At 42.9% G+C, this 16,100-nt stretch overlaps 1 protein-coding gene across 1 annotated transcript in view; it reads right to left on the reverse strand.

The window, feature by feature from the left end:
* The window catches only part of LOC103165734 (sucrase-isomaltase, intestinal-like), a 126,694-nt gene that overhangs the window by 73,584 nt on the left and 37,010 nt on the right, over positions 1-16,100 (reverse strand). The window contains exon 7 of the mRNA XM_029082537.1: positions 14,002-14,114. Within this exon, the coding sequence (XP_028938370.1) occupies positions 14,002-14,114 (113 nt within the window). The remainder of the gene's footprint in view (positions 1-14,001; positions 14,115-16,100) is intronic.

The raw sequence follows: 16,100 nt of genomic DNA on the forward strand, positions 1-16,100 counted from the left end.
ATCTGAACATGAGATCTCAGGGAGAGATACACTGGGAAATTGGAGACTTAGATCATTAAAGTGCTTTTTCTTTCATTGAAAAACTTTTTTTTTCCCCCGGGCAGTAGGCTAAGGTAATGAACAGCCTGGTAAGCAATTATTTGTATGGCTATCCCCTGAAGTTTTGTTCTGGAGCTCAAGTACTGCTATTGAGACATACAATGATTCCAGATGTGATATTTGCCTAGCTTCTTTCTTAGTAACGAACGTAGGATGGAGCTATAAAAATCTGAGTAGGCGAAATGTTCTTAATTTAGCTTCAGTAGTGGTACAGGTTAGTCACAGAGGGGCTAAATTACATAGAAGCTTCAGCAGTAATCCACACATTTCTCAGATTGGTTCGGGCACACACTGGCAGATTAGTTTCAGATCCTATTATACAATCTTAGTATCAAGTTTCAAGTCCAAGAAGCAAATCAAAGGAGAGGCAGAACTCGGTAAAGAGGCAGAAAGCTAGTTCTTACATCTCACTGAGTCAAAAAATGATAAATCCTTGGGAGAATTTAAAGATCTTGACGAGATTAAAAGACAAGAATATCAACTAAAATTGAAGGTAAGGGACAGCGCTTCCAAAAACAGAATACTGCTATTAAATGCTTCTCTGGACTGCTGAACTGTGAGATCCACAGATCAATGAGACAAGTAATAAGGATTAACTAGAATCAATTTCCCAGAAAATACATTCTCAGCTTCTGTTGAGATGGTAACCAAAACTTCATTCTGTCGAAATATGAGTGAGAAATAAATTGATTTATGGATCAGCTCTAAAAGAATAATATGCTTAATCAAAGGGAACTTTATGGAGAAACTGAATTAAATAAATGTTAGAATTGAACCACAATTTGAAGATAGCTCATTTTGGCTGCTTCATTTCTTGCTTCTTTGTTTAGAGAGAAGTTTGAAATCTGCTGGTTTCCTGGTATTTAATTTGATTCTCTCAGAGGCTTTCACAACACAGAAACCATATACTACAATTCCTTTCTATTCATATATAAAAAGGCAACAGCAGGCTTAAATCAGGTGAAATAATTGGTTTGCTAGCAGCAATGTCTTCCCCAGTGCTAGTTCAGTGAACCCTAAGGTTGGGTGTCTCCAAGTGTTTGGGTGATGTGGAATCAACTGATTGATCAATCAATCATAATTGTTGAGGACTTACTGTGTGCAGAGCACAGTATTAAGTGCTTAGGAGAGCACAATCTGATGGTAGACATATTTCCTGCCCACAATGAACCTACACTCTAGAGGACTTAGTTTAGAGGAAATGTGGAAGTGCGGAAATGTTGAAGAGGCAGTTGGCGGGGGAGACATGAAAGATCAGTAAGGGAAAGCCTTTTGGAGGAGATGAGAAAGGCCCTGAAAATAGGGAAGGGGGTGAAGGGGGAGGGGAGGTCCAGACAAAAGGATGGATTCGTTCATTCATTCATTCATTCATTCATTCATTCAAATGTATTTATCGAGTGCTTGCTCTGTGCGGAGATTTGTACTAAGTGCTTGGGATGTGAGCTCTTGGGCTGTGAGAGAGACGAGAATGAGACACAGCACAGTGAGAAACTGCCAAACAGCAGTGGAAACAAAATAAACACTGGGAATGTGTTAGTCCACTCCTGCCCCTCCTAGCCCAGGAATACTCATTCATATTCATATTAATGTCTGTCTCCCCATCTAGACTGTAAATTCTTTAGAGGAAGAAAATGTCTCTATTTCAGTTGCACTGTACTCTCCCCGAAGTGCTTAGTACAGTGCTCTGCATATAGTAAAATGCTCAATAAATACAAATGACTGATCGATTGATTGATTGCTCATTTCAGCATGTCAATCTGGTTGACATGGAGAATGCCAGGCTTTCCACTCTTCTCTCTCCCTGACATCCCAGCACTTCCATGATCCAATTCAGTGACATCCAGGCAGAGCTTCGGGAAGATTGCAGAATGCACCCAGCTCCTGCAGCTCTGTGTCTGAGTGATGGCTGGGGAAACGTAGGAGTGTGTCAATCTGGTGCACTCCATTCAATCAATCGGTCAGTTGATTCAATCAATCGTATTTATTAATAATAATAATTATGGTACTTGTTAAGAACTAACTTTATGTCAAGCACTGTTCTAAACTCTGGGTAGATACAGGTTAATCAGAATGGACACAGTCTCTGTCCCACATGGAGTTCATTCATTCATTCATTCATTCGTTCAATCGTATTTATTGAGTGCTTACTGTGTGCAGAGCACTGTACTAAGCTCTTGGGGGAGAGTACAATGCAACTAAATTAGCAAACACATTTCCTTCCTCTAAAGAGCTTACAGTCTAGATGAGGAAACAGACATTAATATGAATATGAATGAGTATTCCTGGGCTTGGAAAGTACAAATTCAGCAGTAAAGAGAGATAATCCCTGCCCACAACCGGTTTACAATCTAGAAGTGGGGAGACAGACATCAAAAAGAGTAAACAGGCATCATCAATAGCATCAATATAAATAAACAGAATTATAGATATATACACATCAAAACAAGTAAACAGACATTAATATGAATAAATAGAAATATAGATAAGTACATATATACACAAGTGCTGTGGGGCGGGAAGGAGGGTAGAGCAAAGGCAGCAAGTTGAGGCGATGCGGGGGGAGGAGGATCTGAAGAAAAGAGGGGGTTAGTCTGGGAAGGCCTCTTGGAGGAGGTGAGCCTTTAGTAGGGCTTTGAAAGGGGGAAGTGTGATTGTTTGGTGGATTTGAAGAGGGAGGCATTCCAGGCTCTCTTATTCACACTCTTAATACCCCATTTTACAGATGAAGTAACTGAGGCTGAGAGAATAATATAATAATGGTGTCATTTGTTAAGCGCTTACTATGTGCAAAGCACTGTTCTAAGCACCGGAGGGATACAAGGTAATCAGGTTGTCCCACGTGGGGCTCACAGTTTTAATCCCCATTTTCCAGATGAGGGAACTGAGGCATAGAGAAGTTAAGTGACTTGCCCAAAGTCACACAGATGGCAAGCAGCTGAGCCGGGATTAGAACCCCTGACCTCTGACTCCCAAGCCCGGGCTCTTTCCACTGAGCCACGAAGTTAAATGACTTGCCAAGGTCAAACAGCAGACAAGTGGTGGAACTGGAATTAGAACCCAGGTCCCTCTGACTCTCAGGTCCATGCTTTATCCACTAAGTCACACTGCTTCTCTACTCACTGAGTGTTTACTAGGTACAGAGCGCTGTAGGAACTTGGGATAGTACAATATAACAAGGTTGGTAGATACGTTACCTGCCTACAACCAGTTTTTACCCTCCCGGGACAACCAAGAGTCCTGCACAAGGAAGAAATACCATGGCAGAAATCAAAAACATCATGAATATTTTCCAGCCTCACAAGGCTGAAGGGAAATGCAAAGATTCGCACCAAGCCGACACGTGTTAACAAGCCCAATATTATTTTTTTTAAAGCAATTAAGATATGTGAGCCCAGGGAAGCTTTCTTTTCAGCATTCTAACAGAAAACAGGATTAATCAATCAGTCCTATTTACTGAGTACTTACTGTGTGCGGGGCACTCTACTAAGTCCTTGGGAGAGTATATTCATTCATTCAATCGTATTTATTGAGCACTTATAAGCTGTGTAAGGCTTATAACAGGGTTGGAAGAGAAGTTCCTTGCCTACAACGAGCTTGCAGTCTAGAGGGGAAACCGGAGAAATGATAGTTTTCTATCCCTAGGAGGGAAAGACCTAGCACTTCTGTGGTAGCACACGCAGGTGGGACCTCAAAACACGTTATAGTGCTGAAATAACTTCAGGATTCACTATAGAGGAAGAGTGTTTTTTATAGAAATCTATTCATTTAGTTCCCAGGTGTCCTTGTCGATATGCTCTGTGAGCAGATTTAACAACTCTAAAGGACCTTTTGGATAAATTAAAAACTATTCTTTATATAAGAGACAAAAGGGAATTTCAAACCCAAATAGCAGGTAAAGGTTAGAGGCCTCCTGAGGTCTGAGCAAACAAGTTCAGGACAAACACAGAGAATTCCGCTTTAGCCACCAAAGGATCCCATGGCTCGATACCACTGTTGTTTTATAATCAGGCAACCAGAGCCTTAGCAAAAATAGGTGACGCCAAGACCGAAAAGGTCTAGGAAAGGGCAGGGAAGGGAAAAAAAAGCCGGAAGATATTACAAAAACCAGGAGTGTCTGACTGAGGAGGACAGTGGAACAGAATTTAATAGGAACGGACTGATTTCCTGGTGTTAAGAGGAGTTGGAGAGTGGAGCATTGATCCTAGAAATCCAGAAATTTCCTGGGAGGTTGTTTTTATTAAATCAATTTTTCAATTGGCTTCTCCATTAAGCCTCAGGTCAAAATGTATCTCATAAGAAACTATGAATTATTGTATTATGGGCCATTGTCTGATAAGATAGGACTTACTGACTCCACATTGACTAGCAGTTGTTAAGGTGCTTGTGTAGCATCTGTTGCTGCACTGCAATAAATCATAGCGCTTATTGAATGCTTAACTGTGTAGTCAGCACGTGGAAGACTTCACAAAAAGAAAAGATAGACATGATCCCTGCCCTGAAGGGATTGAAACCTAAGAATGCTGCAGAACTGTTTGACAGAGTACAGAGAAAGAAATGAAGTCACGTGACCTAGTGGAAAGAGTACAGACCTGGGAATCTGAGGACCTGGGTTCTAAACCCAGGGCTACCACTTCAATCAATCAACTATATTTATTGAGCACTTACTGTGTGTAGAGCACTGTACTAAGCACTTGGGAGAGTATGATATAACAAAATAGCAGAAGTATTCCCTGCCCGATAATGAGCTTACAGTCTAGGACGGAGACTAATGTTAATATAAATGAATAAATTACAGATACGTACAAAGCTGTTGTGGGGCCGGGAGAGGGCAAGAATAAAGAAAGCAAGTCAGGGTGCAGCAGAAGGGAAAAGAAAAAAGGAAAAGAACTCAGTCGGGGAAGGCCTCTTGGAGGAGCTGTACATTCAGTCAGGCTTTGAATGGGGGGAGAGTGATTATTTGTCAGAGATGAAGAGAGAGGGCATACCAGGCAAGATGCCTGAGGTGAGAGGTTGGCAGTGAGACAGACGAGATTGAGGCGCAGCGAGTAGGTTGGCATCAGGAGAGTGAAGTTTGCGGGCTGGGTAGTAGTAGGTGAGGTAGGAGGGGGCAAGGTGATCGAGTGCTTTAAAGCACATGAGAAGGCGTGTCTGATGTAGATGTGCATGGGCAACCAATGGAGGTTCTTGAGAAGAAGGGAAACATGAAGTGAACATTTTTTGTAGCAAAATGAACCAGGCAGCAGAGTGAAGTATGAACTGGAGTGTGGAGAGACAGGAGGCAGAGAGATCAGCAAGGAGGCTGACACAGAAATCAAGGCTATGTATGATAAACGCCTGGATTAAGATGGTAGCAGAATGGATGGAGGGGAAGCAATGGATTTTAGCAATGTTGTGGAGAGTGAACCGACAGGATTGGGGACAGATTGAATACGTCGGTTGAATGAGAGAAGAGTTAAGGATAATGCCAAGGTTACAGGTTTGTGAGAAAGGTAGGGTGATGGTGCTGTCTACAGTAATGGGGGAAGAAAGGGTTTGGGTGGGAATATAAGGAGTTCTCTTCTGGGCATGTCAAGTTTGAAGTGCCTCAGGACATCCAAGTAGAGATGTCTTGAAGGCAGGAGATAATGTGAGATTGCAAAGAAAGAGAGAGATCAGAGCTGGACATGAAAAGCAGCGTGGCTCAGTGGAAAGAGCCCGGGCTTGGGAGTCAGAGGTCATGGGTTCGAATCCCGGCTCCACCCCTTGTCAGCTATGTGACTGTGGGCGTCACTTAACTTCTCTGTGCCTCAGTGACCTCATCTGTAAAATGGGGATTAACTGTGAGCCTCACGTGGGACAACCTGATTACCCTGTATGTACCCCAGCACTTAGAACAGTGCTCTGCACATAGTAAGCACTTGAGAAATACCAACAGTATTATTATTATGTAGATTTGGGAATCATCCTCATACGGGCGATAGTTGAAGCCATGGGAGCAAATGAGTTCTCCCTCCTCATATCAGACAGATAATTGTTCCTCCTCATTTCAAAACCTTATTGAAGGCTCATCTCCTCCCAGAAACCTTCCCTGACTAAGCCCTCCTCTCCTCTTCTCCCACTCCCTTCTGCACTACTCTTACTTGCTCCTTCATTCATCCTCCCTCGCATCCCCACAGCACATATGTACTGTGCTGTGGAGAAGCAGCGTGGCTCAGTGGAAAGAGCATGGGCTTTGGAGTCAGAGGTCATGGGTTCGAATCCTGGCTCGGCCACTTGTCAGCTGTGTGACTTTGGGCAAGTCACTTAACTTCTCGGTGCCTCAGTTACCTCATCTGTAAAATGAGGATTAAGACTGTGAGCCCCACGTGGGACAACCTGATTCCCCTGTGTCTAACCCAGCGCTTAGAACAGTGCTCGGCATATAGTAAGCGCTTAACAAATACCAACATTATTATTATTGTTATTATATGTATAGATCTGTAATTTATTTATTTATTTGTTTATATTTATGTCTGTCTACCTCTCTAGACTGTGAGTCCCTTGTGGGCAGGAATGTGTCTGTTTCTTGTTATATTGTACTCTGCCAAGCACTTAGTACAGTGTTTTGCACAAAGTAAGTACTCAATAAAAACAATTGAGTGAATGAATGAAGTAACTCGGTTACCTCATCTGTAAAATGGGGATTAAGACTGAGAGCTTATGTGAGATAGGGATTGCGTCCCACCTGATTATCTTGTATCTACCACCGAGCTTAGTATAGTGACAGGAACACAGTAAACTCTTAAGAAATATATATTTTTTTAAAGTGACATGTTCCCTGTCCACAAGGTGCAAACACTTTAACAAAGGGGAAAGACAAAACACTTCCACTGTGGTATGCACAATTTGACTAAGACCATGGGCATGCAAACAACTATTTCTTCTGGAACTGTGCTTTGTTGAAGAGAAAGGGATAGGCATTTTTGGAAGAATGTTCTCTAATTCTCTAATGATGCTATAGCCAAAACACACTAAAAAAAATACCAGTCATAGAAGAAGGGATTATAATGAAATTCTAGAAGCAAAAGTCCACTTCTTATTGATTGTTACTGAAATTTTAGAAGTTCAAGCCCAATCCCTTTCAGCTACATCAATGTCTCGGTCACAGAAGGATAGTCATTCATCCATTCATTCAGTGGATTGTATTTATTGAGCACTTACTGATGCAAAGCACTGTCTTAAGCACTGGGGAGAGTACAATCTAACAACAAACAGACACATTCCTGCCCACAATGAGATCACAGTCTAGAGGGGGAGACAGACATTGATATAAATAGATAGGTAGATAATGAATAAATTAGAAATATATACAGCTATATACATATGTCCTGTGGGGAAGGGAGGGAGGATGAATGAAGGAGCAAGTAAGAACGGTTCAGAAGAGAGTGGGAGAAGATGAGAGGAGGGCTTAGTCAGAAAAGGCTTCTTGGAGGAGATATGCCTACAATAAAGCTTTGAAATCAGGGAGAGCAATTATCTGTCTGATATGCAGAAGGAGAGCATTCCAGGCCAGAGGTAGGATGTGCGCAAGAGGTTGGTGGTGAGATAGAGGAAATCGAGGTACAGTGAGATGGTTAACATTAGAGGAACCAAGTGAGTGGACTGGGTTGTAGCGGGAGAGAAGCGAGGTGAGGTAGGTGTGGTCAAGGCGATTAAGTTTTTAAAACTAATGGTGAGAAGGTTTTGTTTGATGCGGAGGTGGATGGGCAACGACTGGAGTTTCTCGAGGAGTAGAGAAACATAGTCTGAATGTTTGTGAAGGAAAATGATTAGGGCAGGAGAATGGAGTATGTTCTGGAATGGGGAGAGACAGGAGGCAGGGAGGTCAGCAGGAGATGGATATAATAATCAAAGCAGGATAGGATAAGTGCTTGCATTATGGCGGAAGCAGTTTGGGCAGAGAGGAAGGGGCGGGTTTTGGTGACGTTGTGAAGGTAGAACTGACAGGATTTAGTGATGGCTTGAATATGTGGGTGGAAGGAGAGAGAGGAGTCAAGGATAATGCCAAGGTTACTGGCTTCTGAGACGGGAAGGATGGTGGTGCTGTCATCAGTGAAGCAGCGTGGCTCAGTGGAAAGAGCCCGGGCTTGGGAGTCAGAGGTCGTGGGCTCTAATCCCAACTCTGCCGCTTGTCAGCTGTGTGACTGCGGGCAAGTCATCTAACTTCTCTGTGCCTCAGGTACCTCATCTGTAAAATGGGGATTAAAACCGTGAGCCCCACGTGGGACAACCTGATCACCTTGTATCCCCCAGCACTTAGAACAGTGCTCTGCACATAGTAAGCGCTTAACAAATACCAACATTATGGGGAAGCAGCGTGGCTCAGTGGAAAGAGCCTGGGCTTCGGAGTCAGAGGTCATGGGTTCAACTCCCGGATCTGCCACTTGTCAGCTGTGTGACTGTGGGCAAGTCACTTAACTTCTCTGTGCCTCAGTTACCTCTTCTGTAAAATGGGGATTAACTGTGAGCCTCACGTGGGACAACCTTATTACCCTGTATCTACCTCAGCGCTTAGAACAGTGCTCTGCATATAGTAAGTGCTTAACGAACACCAACATTATTATTATTATTATCAGTGATGGGAAAGTGAGTGAAAGGACAGGGTTTGGATGGGAAGATAAGTTTAGTTTTAGCCATATTGAGTTTGAGGTGAGGGTGGGACATCTAAGTAGAGATGTCTTGAAGGCAGGAGGAAATGTGAGACTGCAGAGAGGGATGGAGATCAGTGCTGGAGATGCAGATTAGGGTATATCAGTATAGAGGTGATAGTTGAAGCTGTGTTAGATAGTTGAAGCCGTGTGAGATATTATAAGAACCATTTTCTCATAGAGACCTGTTAAATAGTCTTAACCAGACTGTAGTGCTGCAGTTCTAAATTGATATAGCTGAGTGAAAACCCTACCCTAGTGCTGTACATCTCAAGAGCTTAATAAAGTGCTCCGCACAGAGTAAGCACTCAATAAATGCCATTGATGATTGATGGACTGACGATAGAGCCTAATTCCTAAAGGCTGGATATCCTACAAGTCAGGCATCCAAAACACATGAATTTATCCTTATCTGGGTTTGATTCATTCAATAGTTTATGGACAACTATTGTATTAGGGAAAAAATTCACCATTTACTGAGAGTGGGTTATACCAGCGGATTGTCTTTTCTGAAATCTTAAGCCACTTCACTGCTCTCAGGACTTGTCATACCTCGATTTAACTATTACATCGGGCTCCTTGCTGATTTGCCTGTCTCCGGTCACTCTCAACTGTCGATTCCATCTTCTTAGCCCTTCTAAATTACATCTCCTACTAGGGCTTTCAATCAATCAAATGATGGTATTTAATGAGCACTTGTTGAGTGCAGAGCACTGCTCTAAACACTCGGGAGAGTTCAATACAAAGAACTGGTAGAGTTCTTGGTCAGTCTGTCATCTCCCTACCCTGTATCCCCCACAAAGTGCTACTTCAGTACTTTCACGTCACCTATGCCTTCGTTTTTTAATGGTATTTGTTAAGTGCTATGTGCCAGGCGCTCTGCTAAACACTGGGGTACATACTAGCTAATCAGTTTGGACACGGTCCCTGCCCTTCATAGGACTCACCCTAACCCACACCCCCTTAGTGCTTAGGTACATTTCTTTATGCTCTATTACTTCTTCCTACTTCCAATTATTTTAGTGTCTCTCTCTATCAAATTATAAACTCCTTGGGGGCAGGGTTCATGTCTACTAATTATACTGCACTCTTCCAAACACTCAGTACATGTTCTGCACACGTTAGCTGCTTAACACATATTACCGTTTGATTGAATCTCAAACGTTTGCTGTTGGGTTTATAAGAAATTCAAGAGAAATTTTCTGTTGTGACTGGGGTCACCATAATGACCAGGGAAATAATAAGAATAAGAATAATTATGGTATTTGTTAAGTTCTTGTTATTTGCCAGACACTATACTAAGCATTGAGGTAGATACAAGGTAATTGGATTGGACACAGTCCCTGTCCCTCATGGGGCTCACAGTCTTAATCCTCATTTTATAGATGAGGTAACTGAGGCACAGAGAAATTAAGGGATTAGCCTAAGGTCTCACAGCAGATTCACGGCTGAGCTGGGATTAGAACCCAGGTCCTTCAGATCCCCTGGCCCGTTCTCTATCCACCAGTCCATGCTGTACCGTGGCTAGGGTAAGCAAGATCAGGGTTGGAAAAGGGGCCGGTGGCCAGCCCTGTTTCCTCAGGATAGGCCAAGACTCTGTCTCTGCCGATCCTGGAAAGCTCTGGAGAAATAGTGAGGCTTTCTAGAGCAGAGAGCATGGACCTGTCACTGGGAGTCCAAAGCCAGTTCAAGAAGTCATTCGCAAGGTAGGATCCAGAAAAGGTACACTCCTCCTTGTTATCCTATCTCCGGGACCTGGGTTTGGGAGCCATAAATGGAAGTCTGGATTTGGGAAAGACACATGGTTTTCCTCAATACAAGGAAGGGACTGAGCTCTATATTACTAAAGGAGGTTAATTACGTATCACCGGAGACCTGAGATAAGCTAAGAGTCATGGTCCAAGGAGCAAATGTCAGCTTCTGAATCATCCTGTATTGGGACCATATGGAAGGCTGTGTTGTTCCTGCTGTTGTGGGCGTCGGTTAGGGCATTGTGAGCATTTTAAGTGCTGCTTGAATGGGATGCTAATAATGATCCTCATCCATCAGTAATCCCAACAAAATCGGATGCCCTGCTGACATCTAAACCTTGAAGCAGTATGGCCTAGTGGCAAGAGCAAGGGCTTGGGAGCCAGAGATCGTGGGTGCTAATCTCGGCTGTGTCACTCGTCTGCTATGCGACCTTAGGCAAGTCACTTGACTTCTATGTGCTTCAGTTACCTGATCTGTAAGATGGGAATTGAGACTGTGAGCCCTACGTGGGACAACCTGATTACCCTGTATCTTCCCCAGTGCTTAGAATAGTGCTTGACACATTGTAATCGCTTAACAAATACCTTAATTATTTTTTATTATTATTAAATCTAAAACAGAACCCCTCATCTTCCCACCCAAACCCTCTCCTCCCCCTTACCTTCCTAACACTGTACACTATACCCTTCTCTTCCCTGTCTCACAAGTCCGTAATCTTGGTATTATCTTCATTTCTCTCATTCAACCCACATATTCTGTCTGTCGCCATATTCTTCATAACATCACTAAAATCTGCCCTTTTCTTGCCTCAAATCGCTAGGGCAAGGAATGTGTTTATTTATTGCTATATGTACTTTCCCAAGTGCTTAGTAGAGTGCTCTGCATTCCATACGTGCTCAATAACCACTAGTGAATACTACGCAGATCCAAGCACTTATATCTCACCGTGACGACAGCCTCAGCTTCCTCCCTCGCCTCCCTGCCTCTGATCTCTTCCGCCTCCAATTTCAAATAAAACTAAAGTTCTAACTACAAAATGTTTAGTCCACAACTCCCGTCTGCTTTAGAACATTCAGAGATTGTCCATCCACTTCCACATCAATCAGAAACTGCTTACCATCGACTTTAAAGTTCTCAATCAGAGCTACCTTTTCACTGATTTCCTAATTCAACATGGGCAGCACATTTCACTCCCCTAGCACCAACCTTGATCACTATAACTTGACCTCATCTAGCTCATTACCAACCCTTTACCCCTGTTCTTCCTCTGGCCTGGAACTCCCTCCCCCATCATAAGTGGTTAAGAAGCTGGGTGGCCTAGTGGAAAGAGCAGAGGAAAAGGAGTCAGGAGAGTTGGGTTCTGATTAGAGAAGCAGCGTGGCTCAGTGGAAAGAGCACGGGCTTGGGAGTCAGAGGTCACGGATTCAAATCCCGGCTCTGCCACTTGTCAGCTGTGTGACTGTGGGCAAGTCACTTAACTTTTCTGTGCCTCAGTTCCCTCATCTGTAAAATGGGGATTAAGACTGTGCGCCTCGCGTGGGACAACCTGATTACTCTGTATCTACCCCAGCGCTTAGAACAGTGCTCTGCACATCGTAAGTGCTTAACAAATGCCAACATTATTGTTATTATTATCCTGGTTCTGTACTTATCTGCTATGTGACCTAGGGCAAGTGCATGTCACAGTATCTCTGGCCTAAATTTTCTAATCTGTAAAATGGGGATTATAACCCTGTTCTCCCTAATAATGATGATAATAATAATAACTGTGGTGTTTGTTAAGCACTCACTACGTGTCAAATATTTTTTTAAATGGTGGGGATGAAAGACGATAATCAAGTTGGACACAGTCCCTGTCCCACATAGGGCTCCCTCTCCCTTAAATTGTGATCTCGTGAGATACGGGGACTCTATCCGATCTCGTATTTATCCCAAGGTTCAGTGCAGTGCTTGGCACATAGCAAGCACTTAACAAGCACTATTATAATAACAATACCTACTATTATTATCACAGAATTCAGGAACATCACGTGGTTTGAAATTCAAGAGCTAAACCCTGATTTCTCTTGAAACATAAGGTTTCGCTTAAACACAAAGCTCAAGAATTTGAACAATACAATCTCACCTAAACCAAATTCCACAATGCTTCCTGAGTTCTGAAACTGAGATAGTTCAATTAATAAGTCTCAGGACATCATCCTGGAAGCAGAAGTAAAACAAAGCGAAACTTCCACATTATAGAGCAACGTCCAATCCCAGATTTTCAGAAGGCTTCTATTAGAATTCCTGTTGCTTTCTGGATGGCTGGAGGCTAATCTGAATGACTGACAAAACAGGCAAAAATCCAACCTGGCTGCAGTAATCTCTGCCTTTCCACTCTTCTCTAATGGAAACCCTTTAACGTAAAAAAATAAACAGTAGAGATTGTGTATCCCTCTCACATCAGGGTCATTGAGGCCAGGGTCAATGACAAGTCTAGAAAGAACAGCATGGCTCCAGGAAGTGGAAAGGTCGCCACAAATTCACCATATGACATTTGACCATTCCTTACCGCTCTAACATTCAGCTGAAGGATAAACACAGAGCCATAGGAAAATACAGCGGATGGTTCCCAGTTAATTCCCATTGTCCCCTGCGGATGAGGCCACTCTCTAAACCTCCTGGTTATAGGTATTCATTTCACTCATGTGACATAGCTTTGTGAAAGGAATAAAAACATTTTCATCAACAAGTCACTTGCAGGAATTTAAAACCAAAACAAAATCGTGCCTTGCAAACCATATTTCCCATGGGCACGTGTACACGCACAGACACATACACACAACCATCCACACACGACACATATTTTCCTGTGCACCAAGTTGGATGGCTGGGTGGCTACTCTTCATCCTACCTGTTCCCGTAAACATGACCCACTGGGATTTGAAATCGGCCTCCCACAATTTAGATAATTTAATGTCTGTAAGATAGGCTGCAACTAGGGTTCCAAATTTAATGGATTGGAATATTGGAACACACACTAAAAATGTTGGTTCTTTTATCGTATACCACAGTTCATTGCCAGAAGCAGTAATGACTATTGGACATAACTGCATTTTCCCTAATTTGGTGTTTATCTCATTACTTAAGACCCACCACAGCATCATATGAAAGCAATTTCACACATGCCCATTTTACAACGAGACAATGTGAAATGGGAGTGATTTCCTTCATGACCTAAAAATGGCAAATTTTCATTTCAACACTGATATGCTAATACAATGGTCTTCGGATTAGGGGATAAGTTTGTTCTGATGGGCTTCCTTTTTCAAACCGACAAATAAAATGTTTACTTTGATTGTACTATTTGAATACTGTAGACTATTCAAGGAAGACATACACATTCTTGCAAATAGCAAAAAGATCCTGTAGTAAGCAACTTAAAAAACAGCCTTGCAATCTAAGAATTGTATCATAAATGCTTATGTAATTCTTCTGTACCAACCTCTGTGTATTGCTGGACAACATTTTCGGGTGTGGGTCCAAGAAACATGTAAAAGTCAAGGATTCCGCCGATGGTCCGGAATGTGATAGATGGAGATGGGCTCAAAGTGATATCTGAAAGGAGGAAACATAGATTGGGATAATAATAATAATAATAATAATGGTGGCATTTGCTAAGCACTAACTATGTGCCAAGCACTGTTCTAAGCACTGGGGGAGATACAAGTTTATCAGGTTGTCCCAAGTGGGGCTCACAGTCTTAATCCCCATTGCACAGATGAGGTAACTGAGGCACAGCGAAGTTCAGTGACTTGCCCAAAGTCACACAGCTGACAAGTGGCAGAGCTAGGATTAGAACCCACGACCTCCGAGTCTCAAGCCTGTGCTCTTTACACTGAGCCACGTTGCTTCTCTAGCATAAGTGGGTTCAGTAACCACCAATTCCTCATTTTAAGCAATAAATGTTTGTGTTGAGCTATTCAACCAGTTTACAAGAATTGAGCACAAAACACATCACGTGGTCTACAGGCGTTCTAAGCGCTGGGGGTGGGGGATACAAGGTGATCAGGTTGTCCCACGTGGGGCTCACGGTCTTCATCCCCATTTTATGGATGAGGTGACAGAGGCCCAGAGAAGTTAAGTGACTTGCCCAAAGTCACACAGCTGACATGCAGCAGAGCCGGGATTAGAACCCATGATCTCTGACTCCCAAGCCCGGGCTCTTTCCACTGAACCACGCTGCTTCTTATGTGGGACAGGAACTGATTCCGACCCGAATACCTTAACAAATACCACAGTTATTATTATCATTATTATTATCTCTCCCCAACCACTTCTTCTGTCCTTTCTGCTCTAGGTTTATTGCTGTGTTTGTGATTTTACTCTCTCTGAGGTCAGATGAAGTGTTTTCTAAACATCAACAGTAGAAGTCTTGTTGACCCCTACCTTCTCTTCAGCCCATCATTACCGGGATCGAGTTCTAGCCAGTAGGAACAGGATGAGCAGAATCCAGAACATCAGCACACTTATAACAAGAGCTGGGACACTGGGAAGCTTAAGTTTACTGAACTAGGGACAGGTCTGAAGGAACAGCGAAGAGCCTAAAAACTGTTATTTAGCAGTTTAGTTAAGCAGCTCTTATTGTCAACATTGTTTTTGTGCTTCTCTGGATTATTTTTCCTTTACTCATTTTGTCAATTTGTTATTTCGATGGTTTGTCTCCAGTTCCTCTCCTTTGAAACTGTAAATCCACTATGGGCCAGAGACGGTGTGCGATTCGATATCCTTGTACCTTTCCCCAGAGGCTAGAACAAGGGCTCTGCATAAGTAAGTAAGTAAGGAAGTGCTGCAGAAGCAGCGTGGCTCAGTGGAAAGAGCACGGGCTTTAGAGTCACAGGTCATGGGGTCAAATCGCGGCTCTGCCACTTGTCATCTGTGTGACTGTGGGCAAGTCACTTAACTTCTCTGTGCCTCAGTTACCTCATCTGTTAAATGGGGATTAAGACTGTGAGCCCCACGTGGGACAACCTGATTCCCCTGTGTCTACCCCAGTGCTTAGAACAGTGCTCTGCACATAGTAAGCGCTTAACAAAAACTGACATTATTATTGTTATTATTGTCATTATTTTTAGTATCATTATTATTATTATGGCATTCATTAAGCACTTTGCTACGTGTCAAGCAAGGAGGTAGAGAAAAGATGAACAGGTGGGATCCAGTCTCTGCCCCATAGACAAGTCAGTTAGTGTCTTTGGGCTTCAGTTTACTCATCTGCAAAGTAGAGATTCAATACCTGTGGTCCCTCCTACTTAGGCTTTTAGTCCCATTTGGGACCAGATCATCTTACTTCTACCCAGGTGTTAAATACAGTGTGAGACACACAATAAGCAGTTAACAAATAGCACATTTATTAGGTGTCAGTAGGAGGGAGGCAGGTGGTCCAATTTTATTCAATAGTATTTATTGAGCGCTTACTATGTGCAGAGCACTATACTAAGCGCTTGGAATGAACAAGTCAGCAACAGATAGAGACAGTCCCTGCCGTTTGACGGGCTTACGGTCTAATCAGGGGAGACGGACAGACGAGAACGATGGCAATAA

This window comes from Ornithorhynchus anatinus, chromosome 2, assembly GCF_004115215.2.
Source record: "Ornithorhynchus anatinus isolate Pmale09 chromosome 2, mOrnAna1.pri.v4, whole genome shotgun sequence".
Taxonomy (NCBI): domain Eukaryota; kingdom Metazoa; phylum Chordata; class Mammalia; order Monotremata; family Ornithorhynchidae; genus Ornithorhynchus; species Ornithorhynchus anatinus.